Below are 26,819 nucleotides of genomic sequence, written 5' to 3' on the forward strand. Positions count from 1 at the left end.
GATGTTCATTAAAGTTGCATTATACTCATATACCTTATAATAAACACAAGTGATTTACTATGTAAAGGTAGGCTATGAATAACCTCATTTAGTTTTGTGGAAGTTAAGTAGTTTCCATCGGGAGCTGAGAATGTTGTAAAAGTTCAGACATTTTGTTTTGGGACCACTGTCGCTGATGAAGAAATAGTAGTCCTGAAACATCTGAACTTTTTACAACATTCTCAGCACCCGATGGAAACTACTACTTCACAACTGAATTTATTTTATGGCACCACACAGTCTCAACCAAAGTTCTTTGTGGATAGCCTCACTGGGACTTAGTCACTGAAATTTTCATTACTTACCCATAAGGTACTGTGATGATAAATATGCTGGTAATAATTGAGAATAAACTTAGTTGCTGTATGATTTCAAAAACAGCGCTTGTGAAATAGATGAAATGATGATGGATCTGAACTGGAGAAAAAAGATTTAGCGTGAAATATCAGCCTTTTTTGAGGACGGTGCCTACTAATTGCGAAGAATTTTTGCGCAGTTTATCACTATGCGGGAAAAGCAGATCTTAGTACCGGCTATTGAAATCCGAAAAGAAATTTGGGGGTAACCACGCATTTTTTAGAGGTAACTAAGCAACAATTATTCTAAAAAGCAGCAAAATACAAAGCAGTGTATCGCACTTTATTCCAAATTGAAGCTTTATTATCTCTGAAAAATGAATGGTTACCCCAATTTTCTTTTTGGATACCAAAATCACTTGCTAAGTTCTGCGTTCTCCGCATAGTTTTAAAGCGCGCAAAAATATCCCTGTATTAGTAGGCACCACCCATAGGAAACCCGAGTATCTCGAGATGCGCAGAACGTATGCGCAGTAACAATAGTAGGCACCGTCCTCAACAGAAAATCGGGGTACAAAAAAACTCAAAAATGCACATCTCTTTCACTGTTAACGCTTTTATTTGTCAACTAGCTATTTGTCACATTCCAGGTGTACAAATGGTGGAATTTTTCAAAGCTGAGCGCACCCATGTTGCCAGCACAGTTACATTAGCATAAACCCCATAAGACCTCGGACGCGCACATCCCAGCCCCCAGCTGATTATCCCGCCCAAGTACCAGTGCCTCCCATCCTTACGACAAACCATTGGTCCTCCACTATCCCCCTGGCAGGCATCAATGCCTCCACTGGCATACCCCGCACACATCATTCTTGGTGTAATATTGTAATCTGGGTATACAGCTTGACAGGTATCACGTGACACAATTGGTACTATGGCTTGTTGCAGAGTCGTTGCTATGCGACCAGCTTCAGAAAGTCGGCCAAATCCAGTAACGGTGCAGTTGGTTCCGGGCGAGAAGCTGTCATTGGCTGAAGGAAGGCAGATGGGTGATATGAACCTGCTAAACCTGCTTAAAGCTGGTTTGAATCGAACAAGAGCAATGTCAAAGTCTGCTGTCAGAAGATGATAATTTGGATGCATTTGAAAACTATCGACATCTCTAAAAAGTTCAATCCCCTCATGTCTCGTGACATCGTATTCCCCAAGCACTACTTGCAAGGCTGATGCGTCTCGATATGTCACGCAATGAGCGCCCGTGACAATCCATTCCTTGTTAAGCAAGGCTCCTCCACAGTATATCTGAGTGGTGTTCTTAACAATGAGCCCCGCCTGCCAAGGCCACTCTCCCGGGAAAGCCCGCTGGCCTCCTACTATGCGCCTTGTGGTACGCAATCCGCAGCTACAAGTTGGCTTTAAAACTGCAATTAGAAAAGAACTTCATATATGAAAGTTTCACTGCTCGTTATATGCGAAAACTACACTTAACTTTGTAATCCTGACGCGTCGCCTGCAACCCCAAAATAGCTGTATAGCTGTATAGCTTCCGGTAGTACCCCCACTACCCCGTGGTAGTTTTGTTCTCTATATCTTCGCGCCTTGAGCGGTCTAAATTGGAGCTACTCTTTACAACTAAACGCTGTACTGTATTTACTGTAATAAAACCGTTAATGCCTACTCGCTCAGACGATGAAAAAGTTGCGGCGCCATTTTCTCATGTTTCTCCCATTTGTGGGCGTGCACAAAACAACATTTGTTACTAAATCAGCTGAATTTAGACAGTTTTACTTTGCTTTGTTTATCTCTAACAGCCACACAGTCTTTCTTTCGATATCTATTGGGACAGCCCAGTTCAGGAGTCTATAGACAATCGGCAGTCCCCAGCTTTCCCATTTCAGCACAGGGAGAGTCAAACGTGTCATGAGAAACACTGCAGCGATGAAGGACGATAATCACCAATTGCGCGGAAACTTAACACACAGTCTATAAGAATCTAGACCAACCTGTTTCGCATTTGATTCCTGTAAATCCCTTGGAACATATACAAGAGAAACCATTCACGTGATCAACGCATGACCCACTGTTTAGACAAGGTAAACTTGAACATTCGTTGATATCTGGATTTTGTGTAAAACAGCAAAGACATGTCAATACAAGTCAAAGGCGGCATCGTGGCCCACTATTCGTTTGTATCACTTCCTATGCTGGGAAAGACGCCTTTGCAGAGCTAATCATGTTGTCGAATTGCATTGGCGCACTCGTTACCTGTCACCAATTTCGACTCCCAGATCTTGTTCCGCAGATCTTTCTATTTTAACTGTTAATGCTTCTGACTGCTTCGCGGCTTTCGAAAGGAGTTTTGTAAATATTGAAAAATATTATCCGTTTCATATATATTTTACTCCCTGGCATCAAAAAGTTCTGTCGGGTCAGTTTTTAAAATCACACGGCTTACAGGACGGAAAGCAAACTAAAACTGACTGGTGCCACGCATTTTCACGTAAATATTCTGTTTTTATGTGAACGCCACGGTGTCAAATGTTCTGAGCTAATAACAACCGACCGCTAAAACAGTCTTTTTCCAAACCTGTTTCACAGTTTTTCCCAGTGAATCCTACGGGACATGCGCAGCTGTAACTGTTCACGTGATCTGTGCATGTAGCATTGTTCTTGCACGGAGAACTGGAACATTCATCCTTATCTGCTTAATATATACAAAAAAATAAATATTTAGTTAATAACACATAAGTCGTTAGGTGGAATTGGAATTGACAAGACAAAGGAAACGTACTACAAAGTGACCACTTAAGAGCCAAATAAGAGACGCCGGCGATGTACACATATACATGCTTTATAGAGAGTCCTGGATTGGGATATGGGAGATACAAATACAATTTTCTAGCCCAAATTTTGCACAAATCCCAGGTTCCAGAACAAATTTTGCCCCAGATCCCAATCCAAGTGCCAAAAAAAAAAGGTAAAATTAATGACTTAATATCATTTTCCAGTGAAAAAAGGGACGAAGTTGCAACACTTTTGGGAGCCGCCGGGGAATCACAGCCCACTTCACAATTCTACGTAATCTTTTCCCATTTTCTTCGAGCCTTAGTTTGTTTCTTTCAATGTAGATCTCTTCAAGGAAACGTCAGTTTAAATTATGATTTATAGTGATATCTTTCACAGGCCAAGGGACGACTGAGTGAATGTAAACAGTTAAACTTTCATCGCCCAATGAACAACTGTCAGTTCTTCTTTTTTTTTTTTGGGGGGGGGGGGGGGGGGAGGAGGGCGGGGAAGGGGGGTTCGCTTTCGGACGATTCCGCGACGGAAAGGACGCTTCTTGCTCACTTCTCACCCTAAGTACTTATAAAAATAAAGCCTTAGCCGTTCTGTAGGCTAGACTGAGGTCACAACACTGCTGTTAGCATGAGTAACGGCCAACTGGAACAACTTAGGGGAGATGCATCATGCAGGAGCTCCGATACTCTCCCATGCACTGATCCTTGCCGCGAAGTTTAGCAAATAAGACTGGTTGAATTTCCTACACTAATCAGTTTAGCTCACTTTAATATTAACACCGTAGGTCTGACATCAAGTTCAGTTGGAATTACCCATTTTGCTGTTATCGACTTACCTAGACATCCATAAAGTTCTAGTCTCAGGTAACCAAAAGTTGTGCGCAAGACAGGATAAACTCGTACCAAGCGAGCTACGAACGGTCTGGAGAGCTTGTTAATCACCAAGGTGTTGACATCGTTGTTACCGAAGAGTTCCTGCAAAGTATAGAACAGTGAACAGACATTTTGTCATGTTGAGGTATCAGTTATCCATAGCTCGCAAATTGTCGTTATTATCGGATGGCAAAACCGTGTCAGTAGCGAAGGGAAATTAAGGTTTCGAGAGACAGCTAACGGCCCTTTCGGTTTCAGATTTAGTAACCTTTTGGAATGGATAACTTTAATCAGTTGACTTATCACTATACAAATGTTTTTTTTTCTTTTTTACTTTACTCTGTCATCATAGTCTTGGCACATCGAACTATGGTTTCTTAAACTCGGCTACGACTTGCAGGGTATCAAAATTACGATTAGCTTGGTTTTGCCTTCTGGGGGAAGGAGGTCGATACTCTTTTTGGGATCAAGCAAATTCATGCAGATTTACCAGCTATGGAATAACAAACATTTTCGGCACCTTTTATTTTGATTGGTCGCTGTTCAAGTACATGCATTATTCTCTTAGTATTTAGGTATTTAATTGTTCGTTAAACTCATAAAATCCGACACAGTGGATTCCGCAAATAGCCTTGTGTGTTTTTCGTTTGAACCTTGCTTGTTTCAGAGAGGGAACTTCCTTTCGGTGATCATAAAGTTATCTATAAACTCATCAATTCCATACTTCTTGTAAAGTGTTCTTTCCATATATTTGCCACACTTGGCCATCTGCTTTAAACGACAGCTTGAACTTTTGAACCCAGCCTCCTGTTGACCACCAAAAGTAGCGGCCGCCCTGGGTACCAATTCCAGCTATGACCATCCTGGTTCCCAGATCCACTTGTAACCATGGCGACCTGTTGCCAAGCCATGGTGCCCAACCTGCTGCCCACAAGTTTCTTGCTTGAATGTGGAGCCGAGCGCGAGACGGAGAATGGGCCCGAGTTAGAACAGAGGAGGATGATAGAGCCGTGTTTGGTATGCGTTTGTCCTCTAAGCCGACAGCCATAAAACACGAGGAGACTGGGGTGAGGCCAGCTGTAAGATCAGTTAAACAAAGAGAGTATTCATTGTACATTTTGGTGTAGGTTACATGTAGTGGTACAAATGGTACAACTAATATTCTTACCAATCAACCTGCGACGCAAGTTTCCCGGTTCAAGAAATTTACTTCAAAGAATCAAATACTGAAGTCTTTCCTTATAAGCGAAAGTAGACGCCTTTTGTTTAGTTTAACCGAATACAGTCGAACCTCTCCTTGCGAACACCTCTCTTGGGCGACCATTTTTCCAAAATTCCAAAATTTCCCAGTCAAATCACTATAGTAGGCACCTCTCGTAGGCGACCATCTCTCGTAGGAGACCGCGACCACTCTTAGAGATGACAGTTTACAATTTTCTTTTGTTTTTAACCTCCCGTAAGCGACCACTTGTCACATACGTCCTCATATCTATGCCCAGTCGGAAGTTGGACAATTTGCCTTTGTTACATTATTACTTGTGCTATCTTGGGTCAGTACAAGAGACGTGAATGCCACAATCTCACTGTACCGGATGTCCCGAAATAGACTTGCCCCGTTCGCCGTATTAGGAAATTTATCACAGACAACCATGAACATGGATACTGAAATTCTTTGCAAAGTTTGGAAAACACCTTTTTGTGGCTACTAGACCTCTGGAGTCACCTTATGCTAATGAATTCAAAATTTAGACCCCCTGTGGTCTGATCTCTCGTAAGCGACCACCTCCCGTAAGCAACCACCTAAGCTTGACATTTTGGGTGGTCGCTTACGGGAGGTTTGACTGTATTTTCTATTTTAACCTTTTTAAAACTTATTGAAATGGAAATAAAGAGATACTACAATCAGCAGCTATAGAACACGTATATTTTGTACATGTGAAGCGGCATAAAACGACATTTGTTAGTTGATATCTCGCGTTCTGTAAATAAGCTCGTTCAACAAAAAGTACCCAAAACCCCTGTAGTTGGGTTTCGGTAGCAGGGATTTACCGAAACCCATTCACTAACAGCTTTGGACGCGCAGGAAAAGTAGAAATCTCAAGAAAAGGCCGCTGACTTTGTTATCTGACTTTTTTTTAAATATTTCTTGTATATAGTTATGCAATTCAGCCTTTGGCTGCGATTTAATTATTTCAATAAACTTATCTATCTATCTCTATCTCTATCTTATCTACCGTTACCTTGACAACCAAATAGTTCTACTCGCATGGAAATCCAGTGGTGCCACGTTTGAGGATGTAACCTGACAAAGATAGCTTCAAATGCGGGATGAAACTGATTCACAACGACACCCTTTGCATTCTTGTTACCAATGAAGATCTAGTCAAAAAAGAAGGAGAAGCATTATTACTAATCTAATGGGCTCCTGCCAAAATATATGAATTATTGCCCCACAAGGTTTCGGCTCTGAGACCAACACCCGAGGAGGCATCCTTGAGGGACCTTGGAATCCCCCCGTAAAAGTACGTACAGTTGAAATAAACAGTTGTATAGCAAAAACATCTTGATGTTGCCTGAATAGAGCGTGCACGGAATAAATCGGGTAATGATGACGTTGCATCAAATAAATGCCCGAACGCTAGGGAGGGATTAATTTTCCGCGGATCAGTTTGCGCCCCGAAAACGTCGAAAATAACGGCGGGATTCAAAGACATTAAAGGGGGAAATTCACGCTTCGAGGGCGGCCGCGTTCGCTGATATCGAGTAGCTTTCCTTAGAAGAACATAACAATTTCAGCAAAATTCCAACTAGAAGGAGAGATTCTCCTGGAGCAGACGCTTTTCGCCTGCTGCGAGAAGAGCTGCTTGGTAGGAGGTTGACCCATTCGTTATTTGCAAGCCTGGCCCAGGATTTAAACGCTGGATGACCGTGAAAGAAATCCCAGTGATCCGGTGAGGACGTTTTCAACTCGGGACCTCCGGATTACATGTCCTGTGTCCTAAGCACTAGGCTACGCCGACTCTTTTAAAAAGAAAAAAGGATTGTATGGGAACGAATGGAGAGCCATGCGCAGAGCCTGGAACGAACGATCACACGTTTCAAACTGCGCGGAAATTGCGCCTTCTCTCGCCACCAGTACCACCCATAAGATAAGTCACTATCCGGCAGAGCAAATGTACTCCAACCAATGCTTTGGGCAAGTTTTCCACACAATCCCATTCTTAAATTTGACACATGGTTCTACTCTGTTCACAAATTATAGGACTATCGGGAAAATCGTGCACACATTTTATCTGCCGGATAGGAATTATCCCCCCTTTGAACAACTGGGACCTGACTGCTAATGATTCATTAGCGTAGGTATAGGATAATATTTATTGGACAACTGAAAATGCCAATCGACATATTAATTTATCAAATTAATGAAAATACCTTTGGTTTTCCCCATTGCTTATAAAACTTCCATTGGCTCTCTCCGTCAACTTTATAGGAGACCTGGTAACTAGTGACCCACTGGTCAGGTGACCATCTACTGCTCAGCCCTTGAGTGGCGATGCCTGTCACTTTTGTATTTGCCCGAAGACGGATCTGGAACCATTGGTTTTTGGCGGAAACAGCCGCTGACCAGCCAGCCGGCAGCCACGGGAAGAAAGAGCGCATGTGCAGTCTGCCCTGAGAAGCTCGTAGATAATAAATGCGCTCTGAGGACGCTGATATTGCTGAATCAGGAATTTGATGATTCTCCATTCCCAGTGGCTTAGAACAAACTGTTAATATAGAGCGAAGTTCAGAACAGAATAAATACTGAAAGGCCGTCGTCTATTATTTTCCGAAATAGGAAAAATGAAATATTTACTTTATTACATTCTTATATTGAATTTTATTAAACTATGCGTGACGAGTGTCTTTTTCCCGCTCACCGTCCATCACCGAACAGATAGCACGTTATATAACCAATCAAATTACAGCATTGGTGATAGAACGCTATGGAAACGATAAGGCAGTCCAAATTGTGACTTTATCCGAGACTCGGCTTCAAGCCAATATATTTTAGTAATTAAAAAGATTTTCGACAGACAATCTTTTCAACACTTCTGTTAAATGTTAAGTGAAAACTTTTAAGTGGAGTCATGTGTCGTGTTAAGATGTTAGTGAAATTAATTCGTGTATCGCCGGAGAAGGGGGAAAAGATTCACTTTTAAAATCCACACATGTATGAAACTGAGCCGCTAAGTGGCGTCGCAAATCAACATGCAATTTGTTTAATCAACTTTCATGTAACTTTTAAAGTGCCCCTAACCCTTCAATTTGTTTTCTCGTGGTAGATTTTCATATCTTTCAAGAACTCATTTTCGAAAAAATTTTTGAGAAATATTGAATCCTTTTTATTTTACGAGCGCTAAAAGTTACTGAAATTTTTAAATTTTTGCGCCCTTTAAGCCCCGCTGGACCAATTTTTCTCTCGTGGGCTCATTAGGAACGAGCCAATGAGAAGCGTCCGATATTTGACACTTTCTTAGCTGTGACGTAAGAAAAGGACACCAGAAGGATTCAGAAGGATTCAGAAGGAATCTTTTGCATGCTGATTCCTTTCTCTACATTTCGAGAGTTGCTGCATCCAAAAACCACACATTTTCCAACCATTTTCTCTGTTTACAATTGAAGCATTACCACGAATCTTCGGATATTTTTGCACGATGTCCTTTTCTTACGTCACGCTCCACATTTGGCCGAGTGGGGGACTAATGCGAACGATAGGTGAAGATATCGACAAGACTGCCTTCACTTCTAGCGCTCGTAAAAAAAAAAGAATTCAATATTTCTCAAATTTTTTTTCGAAAATGAGTTCTTGAAAGATATGGAAATCAACCAAAAGAAAACAAATTGAAGGGTTAGGGGCACTTTAATTGTCCTAGCTCAATTTCTGAGTCAAGCGTCTTGGTACACACTAAACGTTCTTGGGCTCAATACTGGTAGAAATCTACCATGACACCTACAATTTACCTTTGTATGGAATGAGGTTTGTTCTCAGCAAAAAAGTGCTTGGCGAGTACATCGTTTCTTTTTCAATAATTCGAATCATTAATGCTTTCAATTTAATACGGACACTTGGTACTCTAAATTTTCTCACGAACATTTCCTAAAAGCAAAGGAAATTGAATTGAAAGTTAAACTGAGTATTGTCAAGGATGAAAACAGAATAGAATAGAATTTACGAAATGTTTTATCGACTCACTCAGCTGCCTCTATACTTTTAACCATGCATGCAGTCAACCGGATTTTCGTGTCTTTTAATAACACCTTTTTTTTTGTAACGGTCGAACACAAGTCATTTAAAAAATCACAACTAATGAATAAATATACTCACGCTTTGCTCCTTGCACGCTTTGAGAGGCGGCAAACTCAAATTTATAACCAATGTTAAGCAAAATAACGACGCTGATAAAAGACGCCATATTTGACGCTCTGTGTTCAGCTGCGAGTAAAGCACAGCATTGATCAAGTCAAAGGTAAATTTTGAGACCATCTAAAAGTCACTTTTAGAGAAGTGGGGGTATATCGGAAATACTCGAGATTATGACAATGGTTTTGAATAGAATTAAGACATGCCTCATTACTTCCAATAAAAGCGGCTTAATTCAGATGGCAAATCAACCACGGAAGGTATTGATTGTGTGTTAGCAGTTCTTTATGTTCTGATTTCAGTGTGATTGCTCCGCCGGTGGTTTCATCAATAAATTCAAATCCCTTTTTGTAGTTTCTTGAAAGGGTGTTGCATTTGCCTGTGGCAAAGGGATATTTACTAACTTGATGATTCAGGAAGTTGAAGTGTTCTGAAATTGCATGCAATCAGTTTCCAAAAATTTTAACAATTAAGATGAATGAATGGACGTTAACAATATTCCACCAAGTGACATGGCAAATTAGCTTACCCGATAATAATTTTTTTTCATATTTCTGACCATAGCATGGCTTCAATTCAGTTTATTTGAAACTTGTATTTTCAGTCACCTCTTTATTTTAAAAAAGTGCCATTGTAAATTTAGCTCTGATAACACGTCCCAAAATGCAAGTTTTATGACCGACACGCACCTTTTATTTCATTGAAGTATAGGGTATAGAATGACTGCAACAGGCAGTTCAAAGGCCTTAATATCACAAATTATCATCAAAATAATATCTCTGAACATTTAGAAAGAATGAAAAAAAAAAAAAATGCGAAAATCTAATGACAAGAACACTAATATAGATGGGCGGGTTAATCAGTAAAAGATATTCTACTACCAAAATTCCAGATTTGTTTAGGGACATTCCTTGAATAAACAACTGAAAGAATCTAAAACCGAATGAACTACACGGGAAGGGTCCTATGTCAGTGTCGAGATAATACGTTCCATGTGAAATATGATGGTCCGAATAAGACGTTTTACTTTAATTATTTTTAAAGAGCTTTAGCTAAAGCCGGAAAAAGAGAAGCAAATCGCACGACATTCAAAACGTTTTCGTGTGACCTCCAGTGAGTATGACAAGACAAAAGGGAAGTAAAACGGACTAACGTTGATTAATAAGACTGATTAAAAGCAATCACGACGTCACCTGTTTGGTTTTTACCCTCCAAGACAGTCACATATAAGGACTCGTGTGCGAATTGGATTTGCACAAGAGAGGGCGAGTTTACATGATTGGGTTTGGAAATAGAAAATAACAACAAATAGCCCATAATAATTACAAAGCATGTCAAATGTTGTTCATATCTCGTGCATTTTAACCTGGCCTGCCAGCGTTTGGTTTTCAACAAGGACATAAAAAAATGTAGAGTAAATGCCTTAACACCATTTTAAGTAAAATCTCGTCCAGAAGTTTTTTATTCAGTCTTAACTATCTTTTTTGTAGAGTAACCCACGTGTTCAGCTTTTCATTCCTACGAGAAAATTTCCCCACCTCCCCCCTCCCCTCCGCACGATAGAATTATAATAGCCAAACCAAGAAAAACTACAGTAAATTCTTTACCAGCTTTTTTTTCTACTTTTTTTTATTATTTTCTTGGCAATTTTCAATAAGTTAAATAGATTTAAGCCATAAATATGCTCGATCTCTATTGTCAAGCGTACCACTGTTAATTTATAACAAATTGAGAGCACTCTCCGGCCACATCTTTGAATCCTAACCCATCAACCACTGGAAAAGCGCTTGAAGAGCCACAGGATTCCCAACAAGATACTCTCTTAAGTCGTCAATGTTTCTACTCTGACAAAGCAAAGCCAAACATGCTTTAACAAACACTACACTGTTCGAGACCAGCGTTTCGTTACAAATATTCTGATCCCGTGGCGGTGAGTGGGCAAGTGAAGCAACGGCATCATTGTGCACGTAAATGGTATTTGTCTCGGACAATGGAACAAACTTCTTTGCAATAGAAGGGAGCTCTTTCAATACTTCCTGTAGCGCTGTCTGCAAGCGAGGTTGCCCTAATCCTTCGATTCCGTTCAGGCTCTTAATGAAATTTTCTGATTGACTGTGAACCCACGAGAGAAGGAGGAGTTCGGCATCATCAAGATCTCCGTTAGTTGTCCGAGACGCCACGGGATGAATAAACTCTAAAAAAACAAAATAAAATAAATTAACAGATATTGAATGGATAGAAAAATGGTTAGGGGGGTTAGTTTCTAAAGAAACTGTGGTGCTGTGCCGGTCAGTGGGGAGTAGAAACATATGTTTGGTTGATAACTAAAGGTAATTTGGCCACCTTTAATTATCAACTCTGAGACTGGTAGGCTTCGATAGAGCTGCCGCCATCTTGCGCGAGCGCGATCTGGGGAGAGTGTCTAAACTACCGAGAGAAGCGCGAGTGGGGAGGCGGCAACTAACCCCCACTCCGGCTCCCCTCAGTAGTTTAGACACCTTCCCCAGATCGCGCTCGCCTTTACAAACCAAGATGGCGGCAACTCCATCGAAAGGTACCAGTTTTAACAACAGCAGCATGCAACTCAGCTCAACTGAGCTCAGTTAAGGACGGTGCCTACTATTGTTACTGCGCATACGTTCTGCACATTTCTAGATACTGGGGTTTCCTATGGGTGGTGCCTGCTAATACAGAAATATTTTTGCGCGGCTTAAAACTATGCGGAGAAAGCAGAACTTAGCAAACGCTTTTGGTATCTCGAAAGAAAATTTTGGTAACCATGCATTTTTCAGAGATAATTAAGCTTCAATTTAGAAAAAAATCCCGTACATTCCTTCATATTTTGGCGCTTTTTAGAGATATTATTGCTAAATTATCTCTGAAAAATGCGTGGCTACCCCCAATTTTGGTTTTGGATTCCAGTAGGCCTTCCTAAGATCTGCTTTTCCCGCATAGTCATAAACCGCACAACAGTACTTCGATTATAGTTGGCACCGTCCTTAACTAAATCATCTTTTCTCGTCTTCTTGTCTTGATTTGTACGTGTGTAAAGGCTTCACAAGTTTTCCGTGAGCACGTTCAAACACCGTGGAACGCCAAGTATAGAGCAAGGAGAACTCGTCATTAAAAAACGTGACAAACTCTGGCGTACGCACGAAAATTTATTAAGATTTTTTTCCCCGCATCTATACCTTGAGAATCGATGTCTGTTTAAAGAGCGTGCTTTCAGAGATTAATCTGCTGTCTCTTCGGTAAAATAAAAAAAATCTTGGTCTAACATCAAAATGCCGGACACTCTATAGCTACCCTGGCTGTCGATCACTAAGAAGCAAAACACCTTCAATGCTTTTCTTTTCCGAAATTACAAATTGCAATCACAACAGACCAATCAATTGGCTACTTACCAATATCCCGTATTACACTCCAGTCAGGTCCTGGGACCGAGAGACCAACGAAATCAGATTCCCGCCAAAACTCAACCACAAGGTCGCGCTCCACACCGTTGTATCCCAACACTCTTTGCAAGCAGTAATGGTCCTCATTTGCAAGGTCCCAGTACCATGGACCTCCAAGTGCTGTGGGGTCGTAAGGAACCAAGTGTCGATGGACCCGGGGAGTGACGAAGATCCGGCATACTGAGGTGCTAGCGTAGTCTGTAATGTCCAGTATGTAGTGACGCCATTTGTTGACGTCGTCGCCTTTGATGCGGTATGGTGAAGGTTTTCTGTTTGCAATGCCTGTGCAAAGAGGGTCACTATTAATAATTGCTGTTGTAACCCGAGTCAATTTAATTGCGTTCGACGTAGAAAGAACACACTCCTAATTGCGTTTGGATTCAAGATTGTATGGGACAATCAACAAATCAAATGGATCTTGGGACGCGTATCTGGCATCCCCCGCAGATTTTGCAGGGGCGGATGACATCATCACCAACTTGGCAAAGGAGAGAAAGGCCTGGGATAGAGTTCATCGAACGCACTCCCTAATCTTTGATTATTACTAATATAAAAGTGATAATTCATATCGGTTTCTCCGTCCAATGCTGCGATGCTTTTTTGTATATCAAACTTGTAAACCATGAGAAACAATGCCAAAACACTACACGCACGTTATAAAAGCCGAGATTCTGGGTGGTATCTTTTATTTTTGAAGGCGTAACGTAGAGACTAAAATTGCCATAACTCCTGGCAAATTAATTAAACAAAAGGCTACTTTCGTATCAGCCGTGTAACGGCATTTAAATGTCTTTAACACGACCGTCTTCGAAAATAATCCAAAAAAATATAATGTCACCTTTTTTCTGCTATAAAAAGAAAATAAATACCCAGCCCGTGTGGTATCGAACAACCCATCTGATCATCTACTGTAAAGACTGCGTTCACCGAAATCATTCGGGCAATGGTAAGATTAAGAACGCTTTACCATTTATCTAATCTTGAGCAGCCTAAAACCACATTATTTGTTACAAAGCATGCGTAAGAGGAGTCATGCTAACCTATTAATCCAGTTTAGGTTTTATTCTTGATTCCAAAGAGATTCCCATGAATTCTACACTCCAGTCATTCTGCGACCAACCCCCGGGGGGGGGGCACTTGACCCATGTCTGGGTATAGGGGTGCCGCTAGGGGTTTGAAACCCTGACCCTGTTTAGGACGAAAATAAACTTAAATACCTACCCTGTGTAGGACAATGTCCTCAATTTTAAGACCCTATTTAGGACAGAGGACAACATCTAGCTCTTGTGTTACACAAGTGTTTATTGGTAATAAAAATAACATTTAAAGGCCCACTGTCACTTACCGGACGTGATGTTCCACGCATTGAAACGCGAATACCAATCACAACAGATAAAATAATACACTTCCTAGAAGTGATGGCGAAAAATCCCAAAATTTCGCATTAACAGCGGTGAACCTTAAGTGGAAACTCAATTGACGTGAAGCATTGTTCACTAAAATAAATGCAGACTAACGTCTCTGATTGCGGATTGCCAAATACTCGACGACAGTTTTGCAACCATACCCTGTCTAGGACGGGTCCGGGACAGACTCGCTTGAAATTATATACCCTGTTCAGGACAGAGGGGCCAAAAACCATACCCTATCCAGCGGCACGTCCCCGTATAGCCCATATAAGGGAGTACCCCCCCCCCCCCCCCGGGGACCAACCCCATTAATGTAATCCAGAAATGCACACAGCTCTATTAAAGTTTGGGCAATTGATAATAGACAGAATTGTTTCTCATTTTCATATGAATTTAATTTTTGACGAAATTACCTACGTTTGCAGAAGGATTAGGCTAACGGACGCTTTGTGATGTCTACATAATAAGGTGCAGTCTGCATGCAGCTGCAGCTGACATGCCAACGACAAAGCCAAATTTAACCCACGACATAACAAATCGGCTTTAAAAGAACATGATAAACTCACCAGAATCCCCATGAATGCCGATCAGCCATTTAACCTGCAGATTTTTGCTGTCACTAGTTGTAGACTTCAGTTTTTCAACGCTGTTCTCCGTATTTGGTACAAACGCGACTCCCTTGATTTCACAAGACTTCATTGTGGTGACGAGTGGTGAGTGGAAGCGTTTTTTCTGGCTTGCAAGGCCGCCGTCTTCAACAACTCTTTTTGCTTTCTTTAAATTAGTCAAGTGACAAACAGTTGAGAATCTTTCATACTTGGGCATCAGTGTTAAACTGGGTTTTTCTCCGTGTAAAGATGCCAGGTCGATTTCACGGGAACGCTGAAGTGGCTTTGGAAGCCATCGGTGGCCAATTGCGGTAGCTTTCTCCCACTCATCGCTTGGTAATGGCAAATTTAACAGTCTTCGGTTTTGGATCTGAAATAGAAATAAATAAATCAATCAATACAAGCTCAACTTTCAAAGAAAAGGAGAATGGAGTGGAATTGAGTTTAGGAAGTAAGGTGGGATTGATGAACAATTTTTTTACCGCCATTAAGTAGTACGAGCTAGTCTGAAATGTCAGCCGTCTCCTCCCCCTAACCCCGCACCCCCTGTGGGTTAGGGGGAGGAGACGGCTGACATTTCAGACTATAGTACGAGCTCGAGAGCACCGGCGTGTGTTGGTTAAGCAGCCGTCGCAGTTCCACTTTAATCATCAATTCTTCCAGTTTCATTACTATACGACACATATTTTTGTTGTCTTCGCTTTATGAAACCAATGATAGAATTTTGGATTGCACGAAATATATAGAGGAGATGATAGGGAAAGGCCATAAAATCGGTAAACGTAACCTTCCCGGCAGTAAATATATGTCTCTGAACAGCTTAGATCTAGAGAGCTCAATTCTCCCGAATCATCTTAGCTTGTATGCAAGTCTAGCGCCTAAACATGGTTCCTGGGATTTTTTCCCGGGGGCCGGGATATTTTTCTTCTTCGTTTCTTTAAAAACGAAATGCGAGCCGCGGCTCAGTATAAATGTCTTGCGCGTTTCGCACCCAAACAGTACTCAATTAAAATTGCAAAGAATTAGACAATCACGGGAATATTACATCAACTGTGTTTACAAATTTAATTAGCCTTTGATGCCCTGCTCATTTTCAACCGAGGTTTATCTCGACACGTACAGCGAGCTGAAAGGCTTCGAAAATAAGAGCTCCCCAAACTCTGCCATTCGTTTTCGCAACAATAACCACACTTCCTGGCCAATTCCAGATTTTCATAAAAGAAATAAGTAACAGTAACAATTATGCCGTGCACTTGCCCGTGCTCTTAGATAATGGAGAACGGCTGAAAAATAGCTAAAAATCTGAAAGCGAATTATAAATGTATGCAAAGTATACATGTACATACTCACCATAATATCCTATTTCTCGATGTCCAAAACCTAAATGCCTTGCCTGGGAAGATTGTTCACGTTACTGTAAGTTGAAGTTCTAGTCGAGGAATATCTGCTACCTATATAATAAATTCAGCCTGAGAACAATTTCCCAACACGCTTGCAACTGAGAGGCGATAAACTACATTGTGAAATCCCATCAGTAACCCCTGTCCAAATTTAGCTACAGACATGTTGTGTTCTGCGGATGATGGTTATAAAACCATCATGCTCACAGTATGTTCATCACGTGGCGTGAAGGTACAGAACATTTTCATGATACGGTATTATAACTGAAAGTGATCTGACACAACTAAATTACTCCGCAGATTATTCAGACGACAGTGTAGAAAACGCGAAACGCTAAATGAGATTAGTTTTGTTAGATAGAACTCTATTTTGAGAGTTGAGTGATTTGTCAAGTGGGTAACGCAATACTCCATTGAATGACGCAAGTTCAGTGCAAGTTTGTGAGTGAGGTGGTGGTTGTGGATGGGGCGGGGGGGGGGGGGGGGTGGGGGGTGGAGAGAGGGGAGGCGAGTAGAGGGAGTGGGGCAAGACCGATTACTTTCGCTGATTTAGGGATCAATTCCGATAACATTTTCGCTTGCCATCACTCAACAGTGCTCATTTCTTCCTTGTTGCATTGTGGCTTTTGGCGTGATGGCTTCTGGCTTGATAAAGTTTTTTTTGTGATGTTTTTTTTTTGCATGATATTCATTAGCGCAATGCCTTATTGGATCGGCGCAATTTGCGCGATGTCTTGTTTCGTGATAATTTAAAAAGCAAGGCGGATTTCACGCTTAGGGAAATGTATTGATTCCAGTAAAGGTACTGATTCCAGCAAGGTCTCTTTTCTTCATGTTTTCTTTAATATAGTGAAGAAAAAGAGCCAATGTATTTCAAAATATTAGAATAAAGTAAACATGAAATCAGCCTGTCTGTTTTATCTTTCATGCTGAACTACCATTTAACATTTTTGACTAAATTGAAAGCACCCCGTTTATGCCTATCAGAAAAAGCAAAGTAAGAAAAACAAGTGATTGTAGGTCAGCGCCGGTCGATTGGAAACACCATGACGCTTCACATTTCAATTTTCGCGCCGTCGCGCGCATTTCAGTGCGTGCTCTTCTTATTCGCCTATCCCAAACTCGTTCCCAGAGTCTGCGTTACCCTTACGAGCAAGAGTATCGCGGGATCTGGGAACGAGATTGCGACTATCCTTGAGCGAAGGGCTGCGCGCAATCGTTGTCTGAGCGACAGGAAACAAAGCATTTTATTGGCGTAGTTTAACTGAGTAGAAAAGGCGGGAAAAGTACCGCTCAAAGTTTGTGAACGACGTTTCGGGCTATGACACTGTTGCAGTTGAAGAAGGGCTAAACCGGATACGCCGTTAACAAACTTTGTTGACGGTTTTTTTTTCTGCAAATAGTTTTTTGTTTTATATTATAATCGTGTTCGACGTAGAAAGAACGCACTTCTAATTGTGGTTAGAGTCAAGTGAATGAATGGATCGCAGATTTTGCGGGGGCGGATGACCGTCATCACCAACTTGGCAAAGAGCCTGGGATCGAGATCATCGAACGCACTTCCTAATCTTTGATTATCATTAGTAGCGCGAAGCTATTTATTTTCTTATTTGCCTTTGCTTTCACTGACTAAGGAGTTGTTTATGGTCCTTCTGAATAATCTCGTCAAGCGGTGATTTGTTTGGTCCGCAATCCTGGTGACGCTTGTTGCTAGTATGAGTGGTTTAGAAAGTTGGCGTTTCAGAGTCAATAGACTCATCAAAACGTGGCAGCCAAACTGTCAGTTTTACCGATTGCCATAACACGGGGCATATAATTACAATGACTAATTCAATAACGCTTAGGTGTTAAACAACGGTTTTTACATACCCGGTTGTGTTGTCGGTGAGTCGTCAAAGACAGCAAGACAAGGAACTTAGAGATCGCTAACGCTCCCACCTACAATACGGTGAGTATAGTCATCTTTGTTCTCTTAAACCTAGTCCTGCTGAGGCGCTTTCTATCGCTTTTTTTTAATGAATCTTCGATCAAACTGAAGCAGCTATATTTGTAATTTCATGGAATAGCAAAGCTTATTTCAAACACTTTATTCAACTTTTATGCAACTTTCTTATTAGAAACTTGAAGTTAACTTTGTAAAACTTTTTTTAATATTTTATTCCTAAAATGATTTACAACCAAATGATTTTATAGTGTACAGCCTAAATCATAGTTTATTCGTTAAGTCGTATCCTCAGTGTTTGTTTTTAGGGCGTTTTAAAGAAGCATTTGTAAAATGTGAATTTTGTTCATTGCAAATTTGTGACATGTTGAATTCAGTCTTAGGGCTAAATGGCCTAATGTCGACATGAGGTGGGGTTGAACAGATACTAGAGAATTGGCCCGCAAAATTTTACCTCACAGCTGACAAATGCCGTGTTTCTCATACAGAAGCAGATAGCTGAGATTGAAATGATACTGAGTCGAGGCAAAACGGCAAACGACATCTTAACTCATGACATCTGATATCTAGCACCAAAAAATCACGAAACCATGGCGGAAGAAGCTTCATTCAGTGACGAAATGTGAAACGAGCCGCTCGTGTCAATATCACAGGAATCGGTGACTTTTCTTATAGGATTGTGTCAAATCGTCCGCTATACAGCTATCGGGGGAACTCACGCAGGGAAAGCTCGTTATGATATCGGATTTTAGATCAGCATCGTGCGTAAAACGAAAACAGAACACAGAAAGAACTGATCGCGCATGAGGGTGAAACCCCTGCCATCTTGATGGTCACGGTCAGGTACTACTATCTTAACAAGACGTCCATTCCCGCCCCCCTCCCTCTCTCATTCGTGAAATTTAAAGTGGGTTGATTGGTCGGTTTATGGGGATTGCAGATGACAAAAATATAATAGCCGAGAATTTTCTCAGTATAAAATTGAATTGACGTAGTTGAATAAGGGCAAGTGTAGCCGCTAAGTTTACGGCTAATAGCATGATTCTAGCTGCATAATTTTCGTAAGTTCTTCGCACGACAATTTGGTTGCTTGGAGTCAGGTCGAATTCCCCCGAGGGCAAACTAAACACCTGTTTTCCGGATTGAATAAACGCTGGTTGAAATTCACGCGAATTAAAAACCGTGAAATTGCATGAATAAGTCGCGTAAGTTTCTTTGAGTTTATTTCGGCGACCTGAAAAAAAGTGTGTCAGGTCTTCATATTCTGAGGTGCCTATTTAGACTGCTATGTGTACGCCAAATTATTTTGACATATTACAACGGGCAAGGGCAATTAAAAGCTTCAACGTCAATTTTCTTTGTTTACTGATCAGTTTGAAATTCTCCCATCGTTTGGGATATTTTAGCTGGTTTACGACTTATTTGGGACGAAATGGCTTCTGAGTCGCCAACGCGTTTCCTTCATGCAGGATCTCCTAACTCGTTTGAATTTCTTTTATCTCTTGTCATTCGCAATATATACCTATTGTAGTTTCTTTTGTTTCAAATCATGCATGCTTTCCAAATAAGAGTTTGTTTCCCAAAATAAGGTATAAATATTGTATCCAAGAGATTCTCAGCTCAAGCTTTTATACAGCAGTGACACGCGACGAATTGATTCAACTATCGCGGACCGGAAGGAAATTCACGCGAGCCTCGTCGCCTGTACTCCATAGTTTTACAAGAAAGAAAACGCTGATGATTGCATAAATAATTTGGCATAACCCAGCGATAGGTGTATTCCACAATGAATTTTCTTAAAAAAAAAAGTTCACTTTTAGCGAGTTCGGACTGATTTTTACTGCATATAAAGAAGGGAGTAGGGCTGGCTCAGTGGTGAGAGAGCACTCGCCTCGCGACAATATGGCTCGGGTTCGATTCCCGGAATAGACCGCATACATGTACAGTCAGCTCTCGCTTTGAGAATACCTAGCTATTACGGACAACCCGATAATACGGACAGCAGCTAAATCCCCGGCAAAAATAAATTACAGACGTTTGGCTGAAAATAAAAAAAATTGTATTACGGACTCTCGCTATAAAGGACAGTAACTCACGGTCTCGAGGGTGTCCGCAATAAGGGACCGATCGTTTATTACGTCGATCCTAGGCGGGGGGGGGGGGGGGGTTGTTTTCCAAAAAAATCGAGTGTATGAAAATTTTACCCCCCCCCCCCCAAAAAAAAAAAATCTTTCAAGCAAAAGTGTTACCCCCCACTGCAATGACAGTTTGAAAATTTTACCCCCCCCCCCCCACATGGTTGGCCTGGTGGTTGAATTGTTGAGAAGCAACGCTTGGTTACATGCGGAAATCGCTAGCTCTCTGAATCTGAACTGGCAAGAGAAACAATCACAAGTTAGGCGAAATTTAAGTAAGGGAACGTACCTTAGATCATCTCTTCAATGTCTTGATAATAACGATGTTTTGTTATTGCTGGAGTCTATTCTTCAGTCGTCAAAAGAAGGTGCACAGAAGGTCAAAGCAGCTCGGGGATTGAGAGCAGTACAGGAGCATTTCATGTATGGATGTGGATATATAGATTTTGAGGAAGCCTACCATCTCTATTCGTCTTTTAGTCAATTTTTTTGCCCAGATAAACAAGCCTTCAGAGATAAACTGCTTGATGGAATACACGGTTTGCCTGTCTATTTCATTACTAAACCTATAACGTGCAAGATCTTTGTCGCTCTGAAGAATAGTAGCGATATGGAGAAGTTTCTAGTCGATTTTACCAACTCTATGATTGATGGAAAGAATAATTGCTAAATACATTTAGTTGGTACCTTTTGTATGTCTTAAAATTTTACCCCCCCCCCCCCCTCACTTTTCGTACAAGGTAAAAAATTACTCCCCCAAAAAGAGCTCGTTTAAAAAAATTACCCTCCCTCAAAAACCACCGCCCCCCCCCCCCCCTCATCCCTTCCCCTAGGACGTAATAAACGATCGGTCCCTAAAGAGAGTTGACTGTGGGTTGAGTTTGTTGTTGTTTCTCGTCCTTGCTCCGAGAGGTATTCACTGGGTACTCCGGATTTCCCTCCCCTGAAAACCACATTTCCAAATTCTAATTCGATCTGTAGAGTGTCCCAAATTGTGCTCCGCGCTCAATACAGTGACACTTAAATAAAGCGATTTATTGTTATTATCAGGGCAGTCTATTGAAATTTAACACGACCCAGTGCCTGAAACTAGCGATCTGATTGGATTTTACCGTATTTATTCGATTAACCACCCACCCTCGAATAAGCACCCACCTCGAATAAAAGCCCACCCTCGTGGGCTCAAAATTAAATAAGCGCACAGGGCCGTTAATCGAATAAATACGGTATTTGCCATTTTATATTTCAACCTTTCTCCTAAAAAGCCAAATCGTTGGGATGCAAACTCTAATCAAATTTTTCGTGAGCAGTCACTGTAAACAAAAGAGTGTTTCTGTTTCTGAGAATATCGGTCTGATTATATCAGTGCTCCTCGGAAATTTGATGTTCACAAAAATAACAGATAAACCCTCGAAGGTTGTTTGCCTCTCGTCTAATATAAATGTTGTAGGTTAAAATCAATCACACGTTAAAATGATTTGAACCTAGGTTGATTTGTATTTTCCTTTGTTCCGGATGTAAATTACCCAACCTTAACAGAGGAAAATACAAATCAACCTAGGTTGAAATCATTTTAACCTGGATTTATTTTAACCTACAGCATATATACTTTTTTCAATTCCGTGAGGTAACTATCAGCGAATAGTACCGCGACAGCATTGCCCAGATATACATTAGGCACTGTCACGATTGAACCAATTCAGTCGAAATCCTGCAGAACTGACCAAAATTCAGCAGTTTATGGCTTTGCCTAATCAATACTTTGTTGTCAATGGTTTGTGAGAAATTGGTACCGTACAATTGAAACTTGCAAATTGCAAATTCGTTTGACCAAGCCATGCAAGTTTTGACCTGCGGAGGGCAGAATTACATTGAGTTGTTGGAAAGACCTACTCCGGGATTCTTGAATTTCAAGTCAGTTAAATTTAAATTTTCTGGGCTTATTTGCTAATTTGTTGACTGTGTTTTGATTTTGAGTGGTCTTGCCTTTTAAAAAAACCGTGACAACAAAAACAACTAATAAAATATTTTAAAATACGTATAATTTAAAAAATTCAATTCTACAGGCCATTTCCGAGTTGCTGTGAACCTCATTATTAAAGTGAGGCTAGGTGCAAAGCTTTTCATATGAAAATAAATTAGTTTTGTTTGCATATGAATGAAAACTGATTTTCATAACAAAAACATTGCACCTAGACTCGCTTTTATAATGAGGTTTGAACCAACTCAGAAATGGTCTATTCTACGGAAACAACTGAATTCACACCTTGTTGAAATTCAGATAGATTTAGGACTTGCTCTGAAAGATACTAAACTATATTTTGAGTAAAGAAGGGGTCAATTTCCTCAGAATACGGAATCTTTTTCGAGAATCAAATTGAAGAAAGCTTACAACCTTAAAACACCCAGATACATGTCACAAAAGTAAACAACGGCAAATTTAAACAAATCCAGCATTGTCAATGTACATATCCTAATAATGTATAAAAACTAAAGCAGTACAACTGATAGCAAATTAAAAAATTGCAAAATCTTTCTATAAAATCAGATTAGACTTTAGTACGTAACCTTCTTTTTTGCGAAAGATCACGAAAATATCGGTAGGTGGTCTTCGCTCTTTTTTCAACACTAATTTCTTTCCCAATAGGTGATAAAGCCGTGAAGAAAAGAGCTTTCAAAAAAATATTTTCAGAATTAAATCACTTTCCCTTGGAAACGGTAGCAGCGACGAATATTGAAGTGAAGACAAGAGGAGCCGACTAAGATCTTACGTTTTTGCACGATGGCAATAAGACGAATAATGAGACTGAAGTTATTATGTGTGATTGCCTGTGCTTTAATAGGCTACTATATCATTGGCCACTCAACTCAGCCACACGAAATAAGAAACCAAAATTTTGAAGCTGGACATGATTTTGACTTCTATATGGCGGGAATTCATGCTAGTCAAGGAAGTAACCTTGATAAACGCTCAAAAGGAACAAAGAGAAGGAATGTTGCCATCGTGTCACATGGCCGCTCTGGATCGTCCCTCATGGGTGACATTTTCAACCACCATCCTTCAGTATTTTACATGTACGAACCATTACAAACTCCCCAACGAGTTTGGAGACGGAAGTCTGATGAGAATGTGAGTTATAGTGGGCTTGTCAAACAGTTTCTAACAGGCGTATTTCGTTGTGATTTCAACCAGCCAGAGATGCTGGCTGACATAGAGAGGTATTACCGTAAACCCAGTCATCCTCGCATCAGCCAAGCCATTGCATCGCCGCCTTTATGCCCGTATAACTTGACAGACCCGAGATGGGATCCAAAGCTCTGCCACCCCATGACAAAGGAATCTTTGGGAAATGTTTGTAAGGACAACTACGATTTAACTGTCATAAAAGTCCTCTTCTCTCGCATTCCCGAGAATGGCATCGAAACTATTCTGAATACATGTAAGCCATTGGACGATGTTGATTGCAAAGTTGTCTTTCTCGTAAGGGACCCTCGAGCCGTGATTCCTTCATCGCATGTCATCGGCTTCTTCAAAGAAAACGGGGAGCCAAACTCGAAGGAGAGCTTAAGGATCTACAGCTACTTGCAGTGTAAGAAACTGGAGGATAACTTGGAGTTTATCAGAAAACTTCCGGATTCACTCCGCCACAGAATCAAACTTCAACGATACGAGGACCTGGCAAGAAACCCATTGAAAGAGCTCTCAGGCCTGTACGAGTTTGCCGGGTTGAATGTGCTGGAGAGCGTGCGCGCATGGTTGAACGAAACCACGCATTTGAGTAGGAAAGATTGTACTGAACTGGACGGGGTAACAGTAACATGTACCAAGGATGATGCATGGCAAGCAGCAAATCGCTGGAGATGGAAGGTGAATCCACACGAGATCGATATTATTGAGTATTACTGTGAAAGCGTTATGCGGTTGCTCGGTTACAGGCCTGTTGATCGATCATATGAACTGTTGGCTAGAAACGTAACGACTCCGCTCTTTTACGACGAATATGAAGCCAAACAGTGGGTTTCTTATTAAACGTATATAAGGGGCGAAGATGACATAGGAGTGAAGAACATTGGGATAGAAAATTCATTTTTGGCTTAGGTATTTGGCTTAAAGGTATAATGGTTATGAAGTTTGACGAACTTCTTTGTTATATGTTTTTGTTAGCGTTTTGGCGGCTTGACCGTGCATAAACCACAATAGGTTTTGAAATGTGTTGGAGAAACTGGGCATGACCAATAGAATCGTTCCTGACATTCAACTGTGGTGTGAACATTGAAACAAAGGATTGTGCACGGTCGAGGCCTTTTTTATAACGTAAATTACAACACCATTGTTTACATGGTAAGCTATCATAACCAGTCCCTCAATTAACTATGGCTTTCGTTTGGTCTTCTGCTGCGCAGGGAGTATAAGGGACAATATGTTAAAAAAGGAAAAAGAAAACAGAGTGCTTAATTTGTAACGGGGTGTTTTTAGCAATAAGATATGTAGTGTAACTCACTTGGAGAATATGAAGTTTTATAACAAGGGTAACACAACCTCACATATATCAGGTCGTCTCGTTACAAAGTAATCAGATTTAATAAAAGAAGCTAACAGACGTGATTTGTTGATGTAAACACAACTCCTGCAAACTGGGAAATCTGTGAGGAAGGTTCATTGAAACCAAAACTCTTGATCGAAGATGAAGGAGAAATGTAGGCTCGATATTTCCAGCCGCTGTTCGGGAAACGCAGCGAAAATCGAGCCTAGGAGAAATGTGTTAAACATGCTTTTCAAAACGGACGCCATCCATGGCAACGTCAAATTTTCGGAGTGAACTGGAAAAGAAAAACAAACAAACAAACAACAACGTGAGAGTTAACATGTGGGAAAATAAGTACCGTAAATGCTCGAATAAGCGCCCCCTAATCTAGTACCCAGATCTCCCACGGTCAGGCGGAAGGGACATCCCCGAACCGACTGAGATCTGGGTACGAGATTAAGCGCCCCCCCCCCCCCCCCCCCCTTGAGGCCAAAAATATAAAATAAACGCCCCCACCCCACCCCAAGGAGAAAAAACAAAGAATAGACGGTATGCAGTACACATCTTAGACCATTTAAGTCTTGCAGGTTTCCTTCTCATTCCTTCGAGGGAAATATCCATGTGAGTGCATAAGGCCTTTCACTTTACTAAGTAGAATAGAAGGATTTGAAAACCAGAACTTGGACCTTGAAAGTGCCCACACCTCCTTCAGTACAGATCGTTTCAGTTTTCTTACTTTTTGTTACAGTTCGTGTTTACTTGAAATAAAGACAATGTTAATTAGTCTGAGGCCGAAATTTGAAAACGAAATAAGCGCCCCCCTCTCGACCCAGAAAATTAAATAAGCACCCCGGGCGCTAATTCGAACCTGATTTACGGTAATTACTTATTTTAGCAATAAAATTGAAGAAAGTCAAAAAAGCATCTACACTATATGGACGTATGTCAGTTTAAGGTTACTCCAAACCTTCGTGGGTGCCTTTCCCGAAAAAAATTCGTACGCGCGCTGGTTTTTAGGAAACCATCACAATCTATATAACGGTAAAAAGGTTATTAAATGCAGAATTCGATAAAATTATAAGCTATTTTAGTTATTCCTATGCTAAGGCAAAGGAAGCCGGTAAACAGTAATTTGACAGAACGCCATTCCGTCGAATTAATTGGGTATCAAACGTGATTTCCAATGAAATGTAGCTGATAAGTGTTAATCACAAAACATCAATCTCTCAAACAGTGTGAGCATTTCCCCGTATTCCTGTTGGTTTTCTTTGTTCCAGTAAAAAAAGAATTTGCAAACGTGTTGCGTTCCGAGGCCGCCCACTGGAGGCCGCCAGGAGAGAAGTATTTGATTAAAAAAAAAAAGCTCGTTGTTCATTTAACTTAAGTTAAGTTTTTCAAACTTTTGCCGGGTTACACGTTAACGAATGACGCATAATTTCATACGCGTTCCACATGATAAGTAACACAGGCATCCCAAGCTCAATATAAGAGAACCTTTGAATTAGCCTAGCCGGGTCACCCTTTTTCGATCGTAGGGTCACCCTCCTAGCCTGGCCAACTTCTCTCCATATAAACAGTTTGGCTCGCCCAGACGAGTCAACTCCGTCAAGGCGAGACAATCAGAGCATGCGCGAGCGCTGTTGACTCGGGCAAAGGGGTCAACTTTTTTCTCATATAAACGCTCACTAAAGTTGACTCGGCTGGGAGGGTGACCCTCTTTCCCGGGACAACTTTTCTCCATATAAACGGGGCCTGAGTCGGAGTTGCGCTGGCAGGATAGGTATACATCTCTACTTTGATTCTATGAAGGAACTGGGACACTAGGGATGATTTCAACGGATTTATTCCGTTTCGTGCTTCGGGCATGGCTGAAATAGTGTTCGGCCTTGCGTTAAACTTAGCAGTGGAAACCCGAATGACGCTAACTCGCCGAA

At 41.0% G+C, this 26,819-nt stretch overlaps 2 protein-coding genes across 2 annotated transcripts; one reads left to right on the plus strand and one right to left on the minus strand.

Annotated features, from left to right (window-relative positions):
• Positions 1-475: 475 nt before the first annotated feature.
• Positions 476-18,768, minus strand: LOC146456664 (uncharacterized). The gene is made up of 11 exons (XM_085092723.1): positions 18,679-18,768; positions 14,841-15,252; positions 12,815-13,147; positions 11,176-11,604; positions 7,439-7,773; positions 6,247-6,385; positions 4,731-5,083; positions 3,970-4,108; positions 2,923-3,036; positions 2,339-2,452; positions 476-1,756 (listed from the first exon to the last, which is right to left on the minus strand). The coding sequence occupies exons 1-11, from the start codon at positions 18,766-18,768 to the stop codon at positions 975-977; spliced, it is 3,240 nt and encodes a 1,079-aa protein (XP_084948849.1). The 3' UTR covers positions 476-974.
• Positions 18,120-24,960, plus strand: LOC146456665 (carbohydrate sulfotransferase 4-like). Its single transcript, XM_085092631.1, has 2 exons — positions 18,120-18,230; positions 23,007-24,960. Exon 2 carries the CDS (start codon positions 23,142-23,144, stop codon positions 24,387-24,389), a length of 1,248 nt encoding a protein of 415 aa, XP_084948757.1. The 5' UTR covers positions 18,120-18,230; positions 23,007-23,141; the 3' UTR covers positions 24,390-24,960.
• Positions 24,961-26,819: the final 1,859 nt, after the last annotated feature.

The sequence above is a fragment of the Pavona decussata genome, unplaced genomic scaffold (genome assembly GCF_977016875.1).
Source record: "Pavona decussata unplaced genomic scaffold, jaPavDecu1.1 SCAFFOLD_254, whole genome shotgun sequence".
Classification (NCBI taxonomy): Eukaryota; Metazoa; Cnidaria; class Anthozoa; order Scleractinia; family Agariciidae; genus Pavona; species Pavona decussata.

Bases quoted from the DNA above. Each gene is read 5' to 3' on its own strand.
- LOC146456665 (XM_085092631.1), top strand. From the start codon at position 23,142: ATGGCAATAAGACGAATAATGAGACTGAAGTTATTATGTGTGATTGCC.
- LOC146456664 (XM_085092723.1), bottom strand. From the start codon at position 18,768: ATGTCGTTTGCCGTTTTGCCTCGACTCAGTATCATTTCAATCTCAGCT. The intron at 6,386-7,438 runs GTATTTTCATTA...TTTTTTGACTAG, and splicing joins AGCAATGGGGAAAACCAAAG to ATCTTCATTGGTAACAAGAA. The intron at 4,109-4,730 runs GTATGGAATTGA...TATACTTTGCAG, and splicing joins GAAAGAACACTTTACAAGAA to GAACTCTTCGGTAACAACGA.